The following is a 22,732-nucleotide window of genomic DNA, read 5'->3' as shown; positions in this document are numbered from 1 at the left end:
ATTGAGAGTGGTTTAGCTGGATTATATGGAAGTTTTTTTTAAAAAAAATATTTTCATTTTTGAATTATTTGTGTGCTTGTGTGTCTGTGGAAATATGTGCATGTGAGTGTAGGTATCTGTGGAGGTAAGAAGAGGGCATCACACTGGAGCTGGAATTACAGGCAAACATGAGTCCTAGATATGGGTACTGGGAACTGAGCTCAAGTTCTCAGGCAGGGAAGCAGGCGCTCTTAACTGCTGAACAGTCTCTCCAGCCCTAGGTGTGGTAGTTTTCATCTTTTGAGGAGACTTAGTACTGCTTTCCATGATTTTGCTTAACCTCTTTTGTTTCTTAAAGACAGGGTCTCATGTATCTCAGGCTGGCCTCAGATTTGCTGTACAGCTGTGTCTGGCTTTGAATTCCTGATCTTTCTGTCTCTACCTCCCAGGTTTTGGAATTATAGGCTTGTACTGTCAGGTTGGACTCCCTCACTTAACTTTTGATCTGTCTTGGTCAGTGTATTAACAGGGAAAGAGAAGAGTACAAAGCAGTTTGAGATATGGGATTTTTATCACTGATGATAGAACTAAAGACTAATGAGAATAAAATTCTGATGTTTTGTTTACCATGGTTGAGAATAAAACCTTTATTTTTATATTTTAAATTTTTGCTTTTCTAAAATTGAATATGATAAAATTCAACATAGAATTATGTAGTAAGATAAAGACTAATACTGCCATGCAGTGGCATGGGCAAGAAAAATGCCCTCCCCCCACTCCCCACCTGGGGCAGGCCAGAGAGCTGGCCTTGAAAACACTAGAGTGGGAGAGCTTGCCCTGATCCTCACCAGCTGCATCACTCGGGCACATGAGATTGGGAGAGCAGAAGAGTGGGCCCCTTACCTCATCTGGGCAGTACAATAGAGCTGGTGGTCCTGGTGGTGTGGGTACATGTGAGCTGGCCCTGAGGGCATGAGAGTGGGAGAACTGGCCCCACCCCTTGCTGCCTGCATCATTAAGTGAGCTAGCTGGGGCAGCACTAGAGAGCTCACCCTGGTGGTGAAGGTGTGGGAGAGCTGGCAGTCTGACCAATTCAGCTACCATACAGGCCCAGAGTCAGAGCTATGAGTTGGCCAGCTCCAACATCCATCCCACTTATGAACTGCTGGAGCATGAGAGGGGGCCAGTCCTGGAGATCCAAAGCTGCAGGATCTCCATGAGACAGGGCAACAACAGGATATCCAAGAGGAGTCCCAGTGAGGATCCAGTATTGACAGTGTAGCAGGAGCCAGAGGTCTCGAACTGGACCAATGATTTATTGAAATGAACATTTGCAAGTAAAGATGTCTGGACTAAAGGGTATACTGTGTGACTCACAGTGACACGCTACAGCTTCCATGATGAGATTTTTGTTTGTTTGTATGTATGTTTTATCTTTTTAAAAAGAATTATTTTAAGGGGAGTTGTAAGGGCAGAGGGTGGATACAAAGGGACAGGGAGATGGGTGGGATTGGGGTGCATGATATGAACTCCACAAAGAATCAATAAAAAGTTAAAGATAAAGACTGATAGAAATTAGTATTTGTCTATACACATGTGTATGGTATTCTCTGTATATAGTATGTATTTATGTACATGTGTATGGACTTTTTTATGTAAAAAGAATTCTTAGGAATGATGTCACCGTCAGGATTTCTGCATCATATACATTCACTGATGCTATTTCATTAAAAGCGATCTTGATTTGTTATTTATGTGTGCACATGTGCAGGTCACTGTAGGCGAATAGAGGTCAGAGGAGGGCTCTTAGGAGTCAGTTTTCTCCGTTTGTGGGACCTGGTACTTGAACTGAGGTTGTAGGTCTTTGTGCTGGTGTGTCTACCCACTGAGCCATCCTCCTGACCCATTCTATTTACTTATCAAAATCTTGATGTCTTAAAGAATATGTTTGGAGACGTTCCTTTAGAGTTATTTCAGAAAATATATTAAGGTTTTTTTTTTATGAAAATCAGTGTAATGAACAGGTATTTGTGATGTTTTAATAATGCTAATTAATCTGTGTAGTATTAGAATTTTGAAATGTTGAGGAGGCATTCTGTATTCTCTAAGTGTAGCTCTGTGTGGTAGCCAACTGTGGTATTATGATATAATTCATTTCTGTTTCTGTGCTTTCTTATTTCTTTAGCTGGGCAGATGCTCAAACTCAAATCCAAAACATTGCTGCATCTTTTGACCAGGAAGCAGCTGCCATTCTCATGGCCCGACTGGCAATATACAGAGCAGAAACAGAGGAAGGGCCAGATGTGCTTAGATGGCTGGACAGACAACTCATTCGACTGGTAAGAAGAGGACATTGTCAGCTTTCCTTTGTAGTAAATGTCCTTAAAGCACTGACAGTGGGTGGGAGAACTGTATGAAGAACTAATTCAGAGTATGAGCTAGTGAATAGAAGTGTTCTACTCACTTCCTTAAAAATGAATGATAGTTATGCTACCTATTATTTTTGTGATGTGGAATAGTGTGGAAATTAATTTTATATTACTAATTCTATGAATTTTGTTTTTGTTTTGAGATAGAGTCTCTGTGTAGCCTTGGCTGGTCTGGAGCTTCCTATTACTCCAGTGTGTGTGATTAGTCTTTACTCTGGCTTCTATTTTCTGTTTTAATTTCAGTTTAATATCACTATGTAGACTGTCCTTAAACTTACTCTCATATCCTGGAACTACAGGCTTAAGCAGTTCTTAACACTTCATTTTTACCTTGTAAACTCTATCCTGTACTTTTTTATTCTCTCTTCAACTTAAACACATGGTTGAGAATTCTCTGTTAGCTACCAAGAGAGCTGCCTTTAACCTTTCCCTCAGGTGTCACAGGTGAGCTTGGTTGGAATTAGCTACTTTTGCAGTATTGTCTAGATTTCTCCAACCTAAGATCACCCCCTTCTCCCAACACCTCTTAGTGAAGAAAGCGGTGTTGTGATATTCAATATGTCTTTTCAAATGAGCTTTAACCTTGGATAGCCACCAGTGATGGAACACTGTCGCCACCAAGGCTGGCACAGGTCCTTCCTGGGCCTTTGATTCTAGATGGGGAAAAATGATTAAGAATCTTACTTGTGCTTCTTTAAAATAACAGTTTCTTTAAAACAACAGGATATATTTATAGCAGAAAAATTTCCTTGACTATCACTATCAATAGATCCATATACATTCCTGAGCCTCCAACCTGAATATAAAAGCTATTTCCAGTTTCTTGCACACACCTCCTAGCATCATCATGTGGCATGGAGTCAGTGCTTTGAGTCAGTGCACTGTTTTAAATGTCTTTTTTTTTTTAAACCTTTTTTGTGTTGGTAATCATACTCAAGCCTTGTCCATTGTGCTGACTCCGTAGTTCTAGCAATGTATTCTTAAATAGGAGTATCTCTGTTTGCTAAGTTGCATTTTGCTCTAGCATTTTACTGACTGTAATTTTATATGTTGGTGTATCTGGGATCTCACCAACCATGTAAGCTTTCCTTTTGTGGATAGTAAGTTGTGTTCTGAAATAGGTTGCTTCCTGAGTTATTTTCTTAGAAAATAACTTAGTCTTGTTTATTTATTTATTTGGGTTTTTGAGACAGGGTTTCACTGTGTAACAGCCTTGAGTGTCCTGGAACTAGCTCTATAGACCAGGCTGGCCTCAAACTCATGGATATCTGCCTGCCTCTGCCTCTAGTGCTGCGATAAAAGGCGTGCACGACCTCCTGACCTTGACTTTGCTTTATAGGTGCCCTATTGTTTTGAGATTCTAAAAGCTGAAGTCTCCGGTGTATGTACTTGGGCAGTGGCTGTGATTTGTAGTAAAGTGCTCTTTCCATGTTGCTGGGGTCATAGGTTGTCACATATGACACTAGAATTTTATAGTGCGCTCTGCATTATCAACAAAACCCACTAAGCATCTTTTATTGAGAGAAAAAAAGACTTTTCTCTTTGTCCTTTGCTGCACAAAAGACTCAGGACTATAAATTTTTAAAGAGTTCTTAGCAGGTTTAGGCTTCTTTTCTATCTCACATCTCTCTTCACAAACTGCTGCAATTGTCTGGTATATTTTAAAAAGGGAAACACTAATAAAAATCAAAAGGTCCTAGTGAATAACTGAATTAGACAATTGCACGGGGCACAAAATTAGTTTCCTCACCATGTATAGCCAGCTGTTAGTCACACACTGAACATTTTGCAACACAGCACAGCAGCAAGGCAGCTGAACTAGAGAACAGGTTATGGATGGAGTCATGGAGAGTTTACTCTGATCTTGTGTCACATCAAGAGGAGACTAGTGGAGGTAATTCGGGAGAAAGGCCAATACAGTCAAACCACTGTTGTACTTTTTGTGAAACATCTATTCTATTTCTTTGTGCCTTAGCTGTATGGTGTCCAGAACGGAGAATGGCATCATCCAAGTGTTAGTCACATTTCCTTCGCCACAACACAGAAAAGGGTTTACTTTGGCTCATCATTTTAGAGCTTTTGGGTTGTGATCCTTGGCCCTGTTGCTTTATAGGCCTGTTTTGATGCTGCAGTGAGGAAGGGAGACTTTTTGTACAGTTCCCTTTAGGGCCTGCCCTCAGGGATCAAAATACCTCCTATTAGGCCTTTTTCCTCCCACTGGTGCTGTGAACTGGTGGCCAAGCCTCCAACACATGGGCCTCCAGGGCAGAGACTTTTGCTTGGCAAAGTGAGGCTGGTGGTTAAGGTTCACTGCCTGTTGTAGTAAGAGTTCATGATCGTGCAAGGCAGCTGGATGCCCCTTGTCATATTCTCATAGGTGACTTGCTTCCCTGTTGCCTGTGCGAGTGACCTTATTTCATTCTAATTTTTGCTTCTGTAAATCCTTCTCTTTACTAGACTTTTTTTTGGGGGGGGGGGTACTTTCAGTATGGCAAACTTTGGACCAGCAGCTTACTTTTGTAGCTGCTGTGGTGTGTTGATTGTGTATCGTTCTGTCCTTGGCCAGTATTGAAAAAAGATACTCTGATAGTCTTAGGAAGCTTCTGTTGGCCTCTCCCTTCTCCCCTCATTGACATTTACATATTCCTTATTTGCTACAAAAGACACTTGCTTAAAACAAATCTAAACATTTTGGAGTAAGTTTGTGCCTTTCTGAAATTCAAATGGTTTTTTGGTTGTAATTACTCTCTTGCTAAATCAATACATAGTATTCCAACTTTATCCTAACTTTTTAGTTAGCAACTTTTTATATATAGAATTTTATGGGCAGAATTTTAGTTATTATACCAGGAACAAATCACTAATATTTTATTTTATTTAGTGTCAGAAATTTGGAGAATATCACAAGGATGACCCAAGTTCCTTCCAGTTTTCAGGAACATTTTCCCTTTATCCACAGGTAAGCTTGTCAAAGAAAATGCTAATTTCTCTTGTTACCGATAGCACTGAGTTTCATATTTTTTATTGTTTATCTTTTAATATTCATCTATGAACATATATTATTGGATTATTCTTTTAATTTTGGGATAACACAGAAATTAGTTTTATGCTCTGTGGTTAATGAAAAGAATACAATATCCCCGTATGGGCCTTACAAATAGTCACTATTTATGGTGCCTGAAGACTTAACTGAAGCTGACTGTGGGTGTAAGCAAGGCTAAAGCCCATTAACATGCCATTGAAGGTAAGAGGTTCCAATTACAGCTATGCCAAAAGAAGGTGTGTGCTGTAATTTTACTGAGGAGATAATCTGGTGGCATGTAGTCAGCACTGAGAACAGTTTTAGAGTGCCATACCAGGTAGGATACGGGAGCTTAACTTGCCTTATAGCACCTTCACCGTGTCTGTGTGTGTGTGTGTGTGTGTGTGTGTGTGTGTGTGTGTGTGTGTGTGTGTATGTGTTTTCCTGTTTTTGAGACGGAGTCTCGTTTTGTAGGCAGGGTTCATTTTGAACTTGTCATGTTCTTGCCTTCGTCTTCCAAGTGCTGTGGTTATACGCTTGTATCTTTAGTGCTTCAGTAAAGTTCATGTTTGACTATAAAAACTTTGTCCTGAAACTTCAACTTTTAATGTTTTCCTTTTGGTCTTTTGAGACAGGGTTTCTCTGTGTAGCCCTGGTTGTCCTGGATCTCACTCTGTAGACCAGGCTGGCCTCAAACTCAGAGATCCCCCTGCCTCTGTCTCCTAAGAGCTGAGACTAAAAGTGTGCGCCATTATCATACAGCCCCTTTGTTTTTCTTGAGGCAAGGTTTCCAGCCTAGGCATGCCTTGACCTCCCCAAGTAGCTTGTTATTTGGGTGCCAGAGCAGAATTCCAATCCCCATGCTAGCCTAGCAGGCTCTCTTACCTGTGGAGCTGTTTTACCAGCCCAGACATAGCTCATGAACAAGCTTTCTTGGGATATACTTTAAATATTCTTTTGAAAAAGACATTTATATTTTTTATTTTATATGTCTGTGTATGTGCCTGTATGAGTTTATGTGCACCATGTATGTGCAAGTGTCTGCAGAGGCCAGGACTTCTGATACCCTGAAATGAAGTTCCAGGGAGTTGTGAACCAAGTGTGGGTTCTGGTAACTGAAGCCCCAATACCCCTCAGTCCATTAGTAAGTGCACTTAACTGCTAAGGCATTTCTGCAGCCCTACTTTAGTTTATTCTTAACAGAAGGTGTTTTTATTTGTGTGTGTTGCCAATGTGATGCAGTAATATAACCAAATGTTTTGTTATGGAACTGCTATTGCCATATTAAAATCAGTAAAAGATATCTCACCTGTTTTGTCTTGTAGTTTATGTTTCACTTGAGAAGATCTCCTTTCTTGCAAATTTTTAACAATAGTCCTGATGAGAGTTCATATTATCGTCACCATTTCATGCGTCAGGATCTAACACAGTCTCTAATCATGATTCAGCCCACTCTGTATGCCTATTCTTTTAATGGCCCAGCAGAGGTAAGAGGAAAAAACAAGAGAGTTGATTTGTCTTGTTACTGTGATGTGTGGTATTAACAAAGTGAAAACTGTTGTTTTGAAATGAATTTGGAATGTTAAATTATGATTACAAGATATTAATTTAAAAATATTTAATTGAGTGTTCCCTATTTAGTCGGCAATTTGGTAGGTTATATTATTAAATAATACAAAGGTATTATAGAAGATACTCTTGGGTGACTGTTTAGTGTTTTGTTGGCAAAGCTCAATAGAGTTTATGATTAGTCTTTGAAGGCTCAGAAATGATTATGGTTCTGGAGGAGATGGCTAACTTCATAGCTTCATGTCTGGCTCGACAATCTGTCATAGTCAAGTCACTACCTTGTTTTCTTTTCGTCCTTTGAGAATGTAAGATACAATTGATCTTAAAGATATGTATTTGGAAGACTGATAAATTCACCCTCTGAGTTGTTTTGGGAAACTGGTCTTCATATTTTTATCTATAATCAAGTAAATAGCTTTTCCTTGTGGTAATTTGAATTGTCCATTTTACCATTTAAAACTATGTAATCACCTTTAATCCTAGCACTTGGGAGGCAGAGGCAGGCAGATCTCTGTGAGTTTGAGGCCATCCTGGTTGGTCTACAAAGCAAGTTCCAGGACAGCCAGAGTTACACAGTTTACCCTAACTCGAAAAACAAAAAACAAAAAACAAACAAAAACAAAAAACTAAAAACCTGTGGGAGGCCAGCTCCCACCTTTTTTAAGGGTTCTTAGGAAGAGGAGAGAGGAATGAGAAAATATTAACTAGATAGGGAGACCTAGCCGATGAGAAGAAAAACAGAAACTCAGGATAGCTTCAGGAGGGCCTGGATTAATACCCGACAGCCTCAAAGGTTAATTCAAAAGTCTTTTTATAACATACCAAGGGGTGACCTTTCCCTTGCTAGATCACAATACACCGTACAGCCAAGTGTAGACCATTTCAAACACCTGGTAACCATGCCTGTGGCCAAATCATCTCCTTATTCAGCCCTGCTGGGTAAAGCAAGCTCTGATTCTCTGACCCTGAGTGATTTGGGCCTCCACAAAAACCTATATAATAATATAATAAATGTATTTGGAAACAGTACCTTAGGAAAGGTCAGTATATTTTGGTGTTTATACCTCAAAATTTGGATTGTTATACCTCAAGTCTCATAAAATAGTGAGTAAAATGATGCCCCCATTGGTTACTTTTTTTATCTTTTTGAAACAAGGTTTCTCTCTGTAGCCCTGGATGTCCTGATTCTCACTCTGTAGCCAAGGCTGGCCTTTAACTCACAAGAGATTCGCCTGCCTCTGCCTCCCAAGTACTAGGATTAAAAGCGTGTGCCACCACCATGCCTGGCTTGTTACTACTTGTTATACCTGAGAGTTGAAGAATAGCTTAGAAGAGAACTGAGTCCTTCCTCTTGAGCACCTGCCCTTGTCCAACCCCAGTCATTGTGTAACTGCATTTGCATAATGTTTTTCTTTTAGTGTTAGTTCTCTTTCTCTCTCCATTTTTTTTCTTCTTCTATCTGGGACATTCTCTTCAACATAGTAACTTTAATAACACTCATCTTTAAAAGCAAATCATCAAAAACTTGCTTTGTCTCCTTCATTTTCTCTAATTATCACTTGATTTCTCTGCTCCCTGACACAGTTAAACTCAAAGTTATTTGTTGTTCATACTAAAAGAAGATTTTCTTTTAAATTTGAATTTTTTTATTTCTGAGCATCATGTGTGTGCTTGGTGTCTGAGGAGGCTAGAAGAGGGTGTTTGATCCCTGGAAGTAGAGTTACAGGCAGTTCCCAGTCATCATGTGGTTGCTGTGCCATTTCTTCAGCCCCCATACTTTAAATTTATTTTTACTATGTGTGTGTATGTGTGTCACTATGTGCACATGCATGCGGGTGGTCATGGAGGACACAGGAGACAGTTGTGTCCACTGCAGCTGGAGTTACCTGGTGTTGTAAGCTACCTGATGTGAGTTCTGGGGACTGAACTCAGGACCTCTGAAAGAGCAGCAAGTACTGTTTGTTCTCTCTCTAACCCTGTTGTCTATGCTTTCTGACTTCACATTCTCTTCTCAACTTATATGCAGCAAACTTGTTGAACAGTTTCCTTCAAGGAACTCTGCACAGCATTTCTCTGGAGAGGACTCTTCCCTTCAAAAACTTTTGCTCTGGGCTTTTGTCACCTACTATTCCTTCCCAGTTTCTTTCTGCCCACAGAGAACTTTTGAGTCTCATTTTTGTTGGTTCCGCCTTTTAGACTTCTAAATCTAAGTTCTTAAAAAGAGATTAAGAGGCTAATATTTGTTTTGTTATTGTTTTGAGACAGCATCTTACTGTGTAGCCCAGGCTAGCCTTGAACTCACTGATTCTCCTGCCTCGGCCTCCCAAGTGCTGAGATTGCAGGCATAAGCCTCTCTACTTGGCAAGGGCTCTGTCTTTCATTTTCTTTATCTTCAGTATCTAAGTGATGCAGTAAAACTGTAGATTTGGTTGGTGTCTGTGTGTGTGTTACTCAAACGTATAATCAATTCAGGATACTCCATTTCATACTCAGAGCTATTTTCTCATGCACCCTAAATGTCTTGTATCTCAAGGCTTTCATCATTCTCTCAGTATAACTGTCACCAGGCTTAGGGACCATCTCTGATTTCCCCTCAATTCTTTTAAATTTTATTTTTTGAGACAGTGTCTCTCTTTATATCCTTGGCTGATCTGGAGCTTGCTGTGTAGACCAAGCTGGCTCGGAACTCACAGAGATTCCTGTCTGTGCCTCCCAAGTGCTGGGATTGAACTTGGGCACCATCACACCTGGCACATTGACTTTAAAATTGTTACTTCAGTGTTAGAGAGATTCCTTAGAAAAATGAAATACACTGAGAATTTACAATGTCAGGCAACATTTGATGAATTGAACACCAAGAACTAAGATGAAGGGAGAAGGGGCTACAGCAGCACACTTTCCTGGATGACGCTGTAATATCTAATACCTAGTATACAAATTTAAAACAAAATAGCAACTGCAAACGATAACCTTCATCTCTATCATTGCTTCCTTTCAGCCAGTTCTTCTGGACAGCAGCAGCATTCTTGTGGATCGCATTCTTCTCATGGACACGTTTTTCCAGATTTTGATTTATCACGGTGAGGTAAGACAATAGCATTTAAAGCTATGTATGTAAAATCTTTTCACTCGGAGTAAAAACTTTTCTCTTTCAAATGTGTGGCTCATATTTAGTCCATGATAAGCCTTGATTTATAGTAAGATACAGGTTGCCTGTCTAATACAAAAATTAAAAATTCAATGTACTCCAAAATCCAAACATTTTGAGTAACAAAATGTTACAGATGGAAAAATCCTGTTTTTTCATGTTGATAGTTATTATTTAAATTTTTGAATAAAATAGTTTTGTTTTTTTTTATATGTAGAGAGTAATATATGCACATTGTTTGTTTGTTTGTTTGTTTGTTTTTGTGCAGAGGTCAAAGGATAACTTGTGGGAAGCAGTTCTTTCCCTCCCTTATGAGTCCCTGGCATCAAACTACATCCTCAGGCTTGAGGCATTTGCCTTTACCCACTGAGCCATCTTGCTGGCCCTAATGCTCAAAATTATTTAAAATGTATAGTATTGTCTTCAGGCAAAAGAAATATTTAAACCTAAGTGAATTTTGTATTCAGGATTGGTACCTATCCCCCAAAGTATCTTAATATAAATTTACATAAATTTACATATACCTATAGCATATATATATATATATATATATATATATATATATATATATATACATGAAAATACCTGAAATCCATAGTGCTTCTGCTCTCACAGATTTTATACAAAATACTCAACCAGTACATACACAATGCGATTCTTCATGGTATAGGATTTTGGGTGTCAATCATACTGAGCTTGCTTGTGTTTACTTTGTTGTTTTGTTCACACACTAGTGGACAAATGGATTTACACAAAGCACAGTACTATGAAAGTATAACCATGGACCTGTCACACTCTTGGGTTTCACCTCAAGAAATGGAGGGAAAAAGTCAGCTTTTGTCAATGGGCAAACTTGCTTTTTCATTGCTATATGTAATCTAAAGGCTTTTCTACATGTTCAATATAACCTGAAAACTCATGTAAGGCATAAATGGGAATTTATAAGTTTTTGAAGTTCTGAGAGGTTAAAAGACCAGAGTGGGTAGCTGTTCAGCTTTACTTTGGGTATTTAGCAGAAGTCTATTCCTGCATTTATTCATTCAGCCAATGCTTACTCTATTCCCGATGTATGAAAATACTGCCATGGGCAGTTTGGAAGGCACATCCATTTTTCCTGGATCCGTGCTTGGCTTGTAGTGTAGTGTATTATCAATTATATGGATTTATTTTCGTGGTTACCATATTTGTAAATTATTTTAGATTTTATTTATTGACGAGGATGGCTGAGTGTTGAGACACTGTGTGATGTGATAGTCCAGCCTTCCCTTGGGCTCATAATTCTCCTGTTTCGACCTCCTGTGCTGGGATTACTGGTGTTAGCCACCACACTTGGCCCTCTAATATCCTTTTGAATAGTACTATCCAGTATTTTAAGAAGGATTTGTGCACTGGGCTTGGTGACATGTCTTTGATCCAGCACTTGGAAGTCTGCTCTGTGAGTTTGAGGCCAATCTGGTTTACATAGCAAGTTCTAGGTCAGGCGGCTACATGGTGAGACCCTGTCTCACAAATTTTTAATTACATTTTTGTTTTGTATTTTTAAAGATATGTTTTTAAATGTATATGTTTGCTCATGGGCACCCATGTACCCATGAGTGCAGGTGCTAATGGAGTTAGAAGAGCTGGAGTTACAGGCAACTATGAACTTCCTGATGTGGGTGCTAGGATCTAAATTTGGACCCTCTGCAAAATGCTCTTAAGCACTGAACCACTTCTCCAACCACTATTTTTTTTATTTTTAATTGATGCCAGCTTCTAATGTACCTTATATTTTAAGAAGAATATCAGAGACATGTTTTTTCTTTTTCTTTAATGGTAATTTTTTTTTTTTTTTCGAGACAGGGTTTCTCTGTGTAGCCTTACACCTATCCTGGAACTCGATTTGGAGACCAGGCTGGCCTCGAACTCAGAGATCCGCCTGGCTCTGCCTCCCGAGTGCTGGGATTAAAGGCATGCGCCACCACTGCCAGCCTTTAATGGTAATTTTTGCTTTAACTTTTGTTAATATGAGATGTCAAATTACATTAATCTTTGAGATACAGAATATAAAGTTATACAGATTATACATTGACTGAGTCAGATAACTTGGATTCCAAACCAACCTTAAAATTCTGAATTAATTAATATGGCTCTAGACTCATTTATTTAATATAAAAGTGGATACAGTTGCCCTTCTACAATGCATTGTTTTTATAACATTATTGCTATCATTGTTTTTAGTTTATTTCTCTTATCAGAATGTAACTCTAACAGCATGGTGGTGCATGCCTTTCATCCCAGCATTCAGGAGGCAGAGGCAGGCAGATCTCTGTGACTTCGAGGTCAGCCTGGACTACATAGCCAGTTCCAGGACTGTATAGTGAGATTCTGTTAACAACAACAACAACAACAAAATCAAAAGAAAAGAATGTAACTCCATTGGTGAAGACTTCTTGAAAGTCGACTTTTGAAATGTTTAGGAATTCTCGATTGAAACCCCTCACAGAAAAGGAAGGATATATTTTAGTAAATACTAATTTGATATGATAGTGTTTTAACTTTTTTTTCCTGGCATTTCTATTTCTTTTGTCTTATGTTTTAAACACAGTATAATTTTACTTTACGTTTCTTTTTGTTCCTTTTGTTTTCAGTTTTTGAAACATGGTCATCCTTTGTAGCCCTGGTTGGTCTGAGACTTGGTAGATTGGCCAGGCTGGCTTCAAGCTTGTGTTGATCCTGCTGCCTCTACCTTTTCAGTGCTGGGGTTACAGGTGTGCACCATCATGCCTGCTCTGCCTTTAAACCTGTTTTTCTATTAGACTCCTTCCTTCCTTCCTTCCTTCCTTCCTTCCTTCCTTCCTTCCTTCCTTCCTTCCTTCCTTCCTTCCTTCCTTCCCTTCCTGCCTTCTGTCCTTCCTTTCCTTCTTCCTGAGGCTTACTCAGAGTCTATGTTGGTTTTGAACTCTGAGCTTTAGTAACCCTGCCTCAACTTTCTGAGCAGCTGAGATTACAAGGTATGTTTAGTGCACCTATTTTTGTTTACTCTTAAATTGGAGAGGAAATATGCTAATTTTATATTTAGTAATATACTCTTTTTTTTTTTTTTTTTTGGTTTTTCGAGACAGGGTTTCTCTGTGTAGCTTTGCGCCTTTCCTGGAACTCACTTGGTAGCCCAGGCTGGCCTTGAACTCACAGAGATCCTCCTGGCTCTGCCTCCCGAGTGCTGGGATTAAAGGCGTGTGCCACCACCGCCCGGCTGTAATATACTCTTTTATTTACATTTTTTTCTATTGAAATAAGTACTTGTAACTTTAGAAACTTAGGTAAGTGAGAGTATTTTCTCTTATCTGGTTTTCTGATAACTTCCTTTGAAGAAAATTCTACTCAAGAAATTTAGATCACCAAGAAATTTAAAATCATTCCTTTAATTGTTGTAAAATTAGACTATAGCACAATGGCGGAAGTCGGGATACCAGGACATGCCAGAATATGAGAACTTCCGGCACCTTCTGCAAGCCCCAGTCGATGACGCCCAGGAGATTCTTCACTCCAGATTTCCAATGCCGAGATACATTGACACCGAGCATGGTGGAAGCCAGGTGAGGAGCGTCCCTGTGTTGTGTGTGCAGGCTGCAGTGAGGTGCTCCTGCTTGTGTTGTTTGTAATGAGAGCATCTACCACACAAGGCCAAGGGCAAGGGAAGGAGACGGGAGGGGAGGGAGGCTTTTTGCTACGCTTTGAGAACAAAGCATTACAGTTATTGCCTAGTTTCCTAAAACAGCCAGCATTCTCTAGTTCACAGCAGCCATGATTGGCCATCCTGACAATGTGCCAGCTGCAGATTAGCAAAAACGTAAGAACTGTTTGGAAAATCATTTAGGGTACTTTTTTCCATTTAATTTTTTCATTTATTTTACATACCAACCACAGTTTTCTCTCCCTCTTCTACTCCTTAAATCTGTTCACTGGTACGGCCTATGAATATGAAGTTTTGGTAATTTGTTTCAGTTTGGTAGAAAGTAACTTGTCAGGTTAAGAAAAGCATTGTGGCCACGGGTGGTGGTGGTGCACGCCTTTAATCCCAGCACTCAGGAGGCAGAGCCAGGCGGATCTCTGTGAGTTCGAGGCCAGCCTGGTCTACAGAGTGAGTTTCAGGACAGGCGCAAAGCTACACAGAGAAACCCTGTCTCGAAAAACCAAAAAAAAAAAAAAAAAAAAAGAAAGAAAGAAAGAAAGAAAAACATTGAGGTGTTAAAAAGGGCTTTATGAGGCAGCGCAGTGGTGCACACCTTTAATCCCAGCACTGAGGGAGGCAGAGGAGGTAGATCTCTGTTAGTTAGAGGACAACCTGGTCTCCAAAGTGTGTTCCAGGACATCTAGAGCTGTTACACACACACACACACACACACACACACACACACACACACACACACACACACCAACTTTGACTGGAAAAACCAGTCCCCGCCCCCGTGCCCGATAAAAGGCTTCACGGTTGTTAGAGTTCAGAGGAGTGACTAGATCTGTGCATAGACTCATACACGGTCAGGTTAGGGCTGCTTAGCATGCATTCATGAAACTTGGCCAGTGTTGTTCTGGCCAGAGGTATAATAGTACTCTAATTGTAAGTTGTTACACAGTTTACTTGCTCCATACATAAGGCAGGGACATAGTTTGCTTATTGTTGCGTCCCAAGTATTTAGCACAGTGATATTCCACAACTTTAGATACAGTGTCAATGATTAGTTTTACTGTATTTACAATGTGACCTATCATGTATTGAGACTTCTTTTTCCATGCCTCCTTCATTTGAGCCTCAGGCCAATTCTACTGTTATCTCTACTTTATATGTAATAGAATTAAGACGGATTATTTGTAGTCAAAGAAGCACATTAAATAATGGAGCTAAGATTTTTTTTTCCTTTTTGAGAAACAGTATCTTACTGTGTAGCTCAGGTTCACCTTGAACGTTCCTTTTGCCTCAGCCTCCTGATACTGAGATTACATCTGTAAGCCAGTCAACACTAGTACTTAGTAATTGAATTCGAGGTTTCTTACCCTAGGACTAGTGCTACTTAAGAGCAGAAAAAGATGTTGTATGATTCTAAATTTCAAAGGATTAGATTGCCTTTGTTCTTCTAAAATGAATTAAAATTTCTGATGAATTCACTTATCAATATCTTAATGTGTATTGTTATTTTCCTTATTTATTTACTTATTGCTTGATTTCATGATGATTAGCTGTAGTAGAGGATGGATAAAATCTTGCCAAAGTTACCACCTGTGGCTTAAAAAGTTTGAGGTTCATTAAAGTAAAAGAATATAGATTTTCATATTTTTTGTTTGCATCATTTTATGAGGTGTTTCAGACTAGTTGGTGAAAACTGTGTTTTTAGACTTATTTTAAAATAATTTTTATGTTTACAATTGAAACATTTTTAAAACTTATTTAATGTGTTTGGGTGTTTTGCCAATATTTATGTTTGTGCACCACATTCATGCAGTGACAAAGGAAGTGAGGAGAAGGGATGGAATCCCTAGGATTATAGTTACAGGTGGTTTTGAGTCATGTGGGTGCTGGGAATCCAACCCCAGTCCCCTGGAAGAGCAACCAGTGCTCTTAACTGCTGAGCCATCTCTCTAGTTCTATACATATGATTTTCATATGCTGAGTTTGGGACTCAGTAGTTTATTATTTTATATTTGTTACAAATATGTAAAGTTGAAAGAATACATTATTTATAACATGGCCTGTGCATTTTAAAATGTAATCTTTTTAAGTATTAAATTTTAACAAAGTTAATTTTACCAGTATATTCAGTTAAGTTGGTGTTAGATGGTATGTTATATGTAGCTTATCTTACTAAGTCTGTTTCTTAGTAAGTCTGATTGGTACTGCTATTATTTATTTATTTGTTTGTTTATTTTTGCTTTTTAGGCACGTTTACTCCTTTCAAAGGTGAACCCTTCACAGACTCATAATAACATGTATGCCTGGGGGCAGGTTAGTGTGAATAAGAGTCCTGGAAATAATTTCTTTTTGTGTTCTTAATTATTTTAGTAAAAGCCACATTTTCCCTGTGTATTTAATGATGATTTCTGTGGGAAAATATAAGGGAAGAGTAGAAAATATAATTAGTATTTGGTGCTAGTATTTTATTAGAAAATAAAAAAGCAATCTTGTCACATAGAACCTCTCCAGATTCCAAGTTTAGCACCAATACACTGGAGATAAAAAGCAATAAAGTCTAAAAGGCAGGCATATGATAACTCAAGCTATGAGCTACAGAAGACCACAGTAAGCCAGGAGGGCCCAAGAATTGTGGTTAAGAAGGAGGTTAAGAAGCCTGGAAATAATTATCTCCATGTCTTAGATTGGTTCAAGTGCTACCTCTTGATGCCGCATGCCAACACTTTTGGAATATCCAGTCTGCATGGGCTCTGTGCTGGCACTCCAGGGTGTGTATGACAGACTCCCCAGCCTGTGGAGAGCTTGTGGTCCAGTACTAGAGATAAGCCACATCAGTGCAGTACAGGACAGAATATGCAAAGTGTGACTACAGGGAACTAGAAAGGATGGAGGGGTGGAAGAAGAATCGGTCCCATGGTGGTGACAGGAGAGGGTGTGTAAGGAGGAAAGAGCTCCATGAAAGGACTGTTTGGTTTAAGGAAGGCTTTTATCTCCATGGGTGGAAATCTATGGAGAGTAGGGAATTCAGAAAGTATGGGCTAAGTAATAGAGTGTAGGTAGAGATGAGTTGTAGAACTTAAAACTGTGGATTGAATTGTGGAGGACCTTGAATGCCCCCAAGGGAAAAAATGTGAAACTCTTTTCTGCCTCATGTGATATGAGGATGCCGGCCATTCTCAGCACTCAGCTGTCAGCATTCCAGAAAATGTCAACATCACTGTGAAGGGGTGTATAGTTATTGTGAAGGGCTCCCAAGGAAGTCTCTGGAAGAACTTCAGTCACATCTGTGTTGAACTCAGTTTCCTTGGGAAGAATAAGATGTGGCTCTGGGCCGAGGGCTGGTGGGGAATGGAAAGGAACTGGTTGCTGTTTGTACTGTCTGTAGTCAGTGCACAACATGATGAAGGGCGTCATACTGGGCTTCCTCACAGGATGGGGTCTGTGTGTGCTCACATTTTATCAGTGTAAATATCCAGAGTACATAGGAGGACACATGTTATTTATTCTGTATCTCAGTCCCAGAAAGATGATTTAGTCCTTGAGGGGAATGATAGTGAACTTGTTTCAAATTCAACCAGTTTGATTCAGCCAGTACCAAGTTAGAAGTAAGGATATCAGAAACATTTTGGATGGTATTTATGCTTCTGAAATAAGAAACAGGTTGATGAATAATCAAAATACAGAAAGAAGATCCCGGCTTGTGAGACAGATGTGGGGAAAAAGGCTTTTAATGATGACTTTTAATAATAATAATAAAAAAGAAAACAGACACACACACACACACACACACACACACACACACACACACACACACCACACAAACGCGCATGCACACACAACTCCAGTGACAAATGTTATTCATGAATGGCCTGAAGAGGGCATCACTGTAACACTGTTATGCAGTGCTTCATATCCTAAGTGATTTAAATCTTGAGCTTCAATGTCTAATCTTGGATGTATTTTATTTGTCTTAGTTTTTAAATTTTGTTACTGGAGAGAGAGAGAGAGAGAGAGAGAGAGAGAGAGAGAGAGAGAGAGAGAGTGTGTGTGTGTGTGTGTGTGTGTGTGTGTGCGCACCATGGCATGCACCTTTCCCTGCCGAACCCTTGGATATATTTTATTTTTTCCTTTTTATTGAAAATAGATTTTTGGGGGTCCTGGAGAGATGGCTCAGCAATTAAGAGCCCAGGCTGCTTTTCCAGAGGACCCGGGTTCAGCTCCCAGCACCCACATGGCAACTCCATGCATGGGATCCAACACCCTCACACAGACATGAGTGCTGTCAAAATACCAATGGACTTAAAATAAAAATTAAATAAAAAATAACCTGACATTGCTTGTCAGGCAGTGGTGGCGCACGCCTTTAGTCCCAGCACTCGGGAGGCAGAGGTAGCCAGATCTGTGAGTTCACCTGGTTTACAAACTGATTATAGGATGGCCAGGGCTATGCAGATAAACCTTGTCTCAAACAAAGAAAAAAAAAGCAAAATAAACAAATAACAAAAAACAAAAAAAAGAAAAAGAAAAAAGATTTTTCCCTCAGGTAGTAAATCCTGATTGTGTTTCCCTCCATCTTCTCCTCCAGTTCCTTCCCCTCCCTCCTGTCTAGAGCCACTTCTTTTCCGTCTCTCATTAGAAAACAAACAGGCTTCTAAGGGAATGTAATAGAATATGATGTATGACATGATGAAAAAACGAAGAATGGTATGAGTTTGCTTCCTCCTGGCTAACATTTCTGTTAAAAATGCCAGGGAGAAGGGAGTCTGGAGATTAAACTTAACACACACACACACACACACACACACACACACACACACACACACACACACACAGAAAGATTATTATTTATTTATTTATTTATTTATTTGTGTGTGCATGCATGCTTGTATGAGATTATGTGCACATGTGTATGCAGGAGGCCAGCAAGGCCAGAAGAGGGTGTGGGTCTCCTGGAACTGCACTGCCATGTGTGTGCTGCAAACCAAACCTGGATCTTCTGCTAGAGCAACAAGTGCTCTTGACTGCTGGGCCATCTCTGTAACTTCTAGCTATTTTCTTTTCAATTATTATTAATTTTTTAGGTTAGCATACACAGTGATAGGTTTCTTTATGGTGTTTTATATTTGCCACTTTTTTATTTTTTAATTTAATTTTACTTATATATTCTTTTGAGAAAGGGTCTTTCTATATAACCCTGTCTTAGAACTCTCTATGTAGATCAGGCTATTCTTGAACAGAGATTGACCTACCTTTGCCTCTTGAATGCTGGAATTAAAGATGTGTGCCACTACACCTGGCAAGATTTATTTATTTATTTATTTATTTATTTATTTATTTATTTATTGAGACAGGGTTTCTCTGTGTAGCTGCCCTGGCTATCCTGGAATGTGCTCTGTAGACCAGTCTGGCCTTGAATTCACAGAGATCTGCCTGCCTCAAACTTCTGAGTGCTGGGATTAAAGGCATGTACCACCACTGCCTGGCTTTGTTGTTGCATTTTTTAAAAGATTTTATTTTTAATTACAATATAGGTCTGTGTGTGTGTGTGTGTGTGTGTGTGTGTGTGTGTGTGTGTGTGTGTATGTGTATGTGAGTGCCATGCTTGTGAAGACCAGAAGATAGAGACAGATTCACTGGGGCTGATGTTACAGTGAATTGTGCACCACCTAATATGGGTCCTTCCTTGCTATGTAACTTGGGTCCTCTGCAAAAGTAGCGAGCTCCCTGAACAGTTGGTGCCAACCCTCTAGCCCTCATATTTTGTTGTAATTTGTCTCCTGTCCCTCTGCCTTCTTAGTGTCCCATGTCTTATTCCCTTTTCTTGCCCTAAGTACTCCCTTCTGCTCCTATGACAACTGTATCCCATTGCAAAACCCTCATTAAAATTACTTCTTCCTCTCTCATCGTATCCTTTCTAGTCTTATCTCACACACACACACACACACACACACACACACACACACACACACACACTCTCTCTCTCTCTCTCTCAACCCTAGGTGAGAGAAAATGTGTTTTGGTTTTTTTTTGAGTCTGGCTTACTTTTCTTAATAGTAATTTCAAATTTCATCCATTTTTCTGCAAATGTCATGATTTCTTTGCACCTAAATTATGTTCCACTGTGCATTTATACCACTTTTTTTGTATCTGTTCATCTGTTCATAGAAATCTTGGCTGGTTCCGTAGCCTAGCTATTGTGAGTAGTAGTTCAGTAATGAATGTGAGCATACAAGCTTTATCATCTCTGTGGCAGGACTTAGATCCTTGGTAAATGCTCAGAGGTGGTACATGGCAGCTGGGTCACAGGACAGCTCTGCTTTTGCTGTGTTGTTTGAATGAATCTCTAACGTTTTCATTGGTTCACACTTAAGTGAAAATAGTAAGCAGTGTTTTTTGAAGAGTATCTGTAATGTGTCTAGAGTGGCTGCACATTTACCTCAGCAGCGATGGCTCCTCCTTCCCTGCATCCTCACCAGGCCAGGCCATCTGAAAGCCCTAACCCTCCACTCTGACACTGTTGGTCTTAGTGGTGACCAGCCCCATCCTGAGATAGTTATTTCCTAGCAGAGGCTTGAGTTTCAGGAGCAGCCCCTACACCACAGACAGTCCTGCTGCTCAGGCCATCCTGGGCATTTAGATGAGTTCTCTCTCAGGAAGCAGGGCCCTGTGGTAGCCATTACTCTGTTTAAAATGAGGTCCTTGTCTGTTGTAGATTTCCATGTGCGTTCCTCAGTACTGCCCTGTATTTTAATCACAAATCCTTCTCTTTTTCCTCCAGGAGTCTGGAGCACCTATTCTCACAGATGACGTTAGTTTACAAGTGTTTATGGATCATTTGAAGAAACTTGCTGTGTCAAGTGCTGCTTGACATGCCAGATGTGTTAGACACTCAAGATGAAATACTATTCCAGTTTCTTTTGCTTTTTCCATTTATCTGTGGAAGCAACAGAGATCTCTCTCCAAATCTGTTTTGTCGCAGTATGATCTGAAGTGACATATGAACAAATATTGATGATTAAGTTGAAATATAACAAGAGCAATGAGAACAAGTTGGTTTTGCTTGGTACAGTATTATAACTGGTTTTATAAATTTGAGGTCTTTATGATTTAATATGTTTAAAGAATTAGAATGGTCTGCTTTGTATTACAGATAGCACTTATTTGTATACTGCAGACAGATCCAAAGTGGCACTGGGTATCCTCACTGACCTGTTAGGAGTATTTAATAGCAGCCAGAAAGGAACAAATTAGTCGTGATGTCATATGAAGAGTTTGCTTCTTTGTCATGTAATTTTTCTGTGTTTTTTAGCACACATGTATACCCTATTCTGTATTTGTTAAAGTGGATTTATTTGTGTGATTTATTTAGGAATTATTTGACTTTATAGTAGTAATTCTAATGAAGGGAATTTAATGTTCTTGGTTACTTGCAAAAATTATTAGAGTTAAAAAATCTGAGTGAGGTTACAACCTCACAGCTGACATTAAATGTGAAATTCCCACGAAGTACCCGACTCATGTGACTAACCAGAGTAGTTTTTTAAGGAAGCTAGAAAAATAAAGCATGTTGTCAGGGTGATGAAAGAAATTCTTCACAGTAAAAAGACTATTGTAATTATTAACCATATTTTGTTTTTGTTATATCATTTTGTTGTTTTCCCTTCTTAGATAAATTTTCCATTGTGTCCTTCAGTATTTTAACACCACTTTAGGAGTTTTCACTTCACTTTTTGTTTCAGGTTCCTTGGGAAATTTATTAATTTGTGGTTCTTACTGAGACAGTATTATATAATGTTTAGTTATATCATGTGGAGATAGTTCTATTTGATTTACTGATTAGTATCATTCACTTTTACCTTTCAAGTTTACTTGTAGCAAATGTTTACATTGCTAAAGCAGATAAATTTGACAATGAATTTTATGTACCAAGTGCTGCAAATGCAAGGTGGTGCTCTGATAGTTGCTAAGGACAGTGGTGACTGTGAGTGTACTTGCATGAACACAATCAGACGATGGGAAAGCAGGAACACCTAATTGTTATACTCAACTGTTGAAATAAATTGCTTTGTTCTGTGTTATTGGAATTGTACTGTGCTAGGCCAAAATGAAAATAAAATATACCTTTCTCTTTCTCTGTTTTCTTGGTTATTTTACAATCTAATAAAGTCTGGAAAGCTTAATGTAAAACTAGATCACTGTACTTTTTTTTTTTTTTTGAGATAGAGTTTCACTATGTAGCTCTGGCTGTCTTGGAACTTATTATGTAGACCATACTGGCCTCAAACTCATATAGATCTGTCTGCTTCTGCTGTTTGTTTCAAAAATCCACAAAATCAATTGTCATAGGGATTAGAATCTTTTCTTAAGAATAACAAATCTGGAGATTAATTATGAATAAAGATCTCTCTGAAGTGGAACATCTCCTAAGCACCTCCAAAAAGGAGGGATTACATTTTACCTTGTGTAGTGGCTTAGATTCCTTTCTTCAAGGCAGTTTAAAAATAACTTAATCTCCAGAAGTTTAAAAATTAATCTTCATTAAATCTTCACGAGATGCTGATAGTTAAATGTTTGGAAATATTTGTGAAGAGGTAAAATTCAACAGAAACACAAGCATCCCACTCAGTGCTGCTTCTGCTTGAATTTGTACAGAAACACTGCGTGTGAGATTTTGTGTGTGTGTGTGTGTGTGTGTGTGTGTGTGTGTGTGTGTGTGTGTGTGTGTTTTGTGTGTGGTGAGGAAATACCACCATGCGTTCTTTCGGAGAGTTTTCAGTTTTAACAGCTCCAATGAGATATCAGCGCTGCCACCGTGGGAGTCTAATGCATCTTCGGTGTTCTGGAACTTTCATGGGAAGATGGACAGTGGGCAATGTGCATTTTGAAATCCCAAGACTCAGGTTTGGGGACCATGG

At 39.2% G+C, this 22,732-nt stretch overlaps 1 protein-coding gene across 2 annotated transcripts in view; it reads left to right on the top strand.

Annotated features, from left to right (window-relative positions):
• The window catches only part of Sec23a (SEC23 homolog A, COPII coat complex component), a 51,720-nt gene extending 29,771 nt beyond the window's left edge, over positions 1–21,949 (top strand). Inside the window, exons 13-19 of one of the 2 annotated variants that reach the window (XM_052738586.1) lie at positions 2,165–2,318; positions 5,290–5,367; positions 6,756–6,917; positions 9,998–10,084; positions 13,570–13,725; positions 16,065–16,130; positions 20,596–21,949. In XM_052738586.1, coding sequence (XP_052594546.1) covers positions 2,165–2,318; positions 5,290–5,367; positions 6,756–6,917; positions 9,998–10,084; positions 13,570–13,725; positions 16,065–16,130; positions 20,596–20,685 — 793 coding nt within the window. In that variant the 3' untranslated portion in view covers positions 20,686–21,949. The remainder of the gene's footprint in view (positions 1–2,164; positions 2,319–5,289; positions 5,368–6,755; positions 6,918–9,997; positions 10,085–13,569; positions 13,726–16,064; positions 16,131–20,595) is intronic. The other variant, XM_052738587.1, reaches the window with a different exon arrangement.
• The last annotated feature ends 783 nt before the right edge of the window (positions 21,950–22,732 follow it).

The sequence above is a fragment of the Peromyscus californicus genome, unplaced genomic scaffold (genome assembly GCF_007827085.1).
Source record: "Peromyscus californicus insignis strain IS unplaced genomic scaffold, ASM782708v3 Scaffold_15__1_contigs__length_86483966, whole genome shotgun sequence".
Classification (NCBI taxonomy): Eukaryota; Metazoa; Chordata; class Mammalia; order Rodentia; family Cricetidae; genus Peromyscus; species Peromyscus californicus.
The sequence above is the reverse complement of the archived record's forward strand: the minus strand, read 5'-3'. Positions and strand labels throughout refer to the sequence as shown.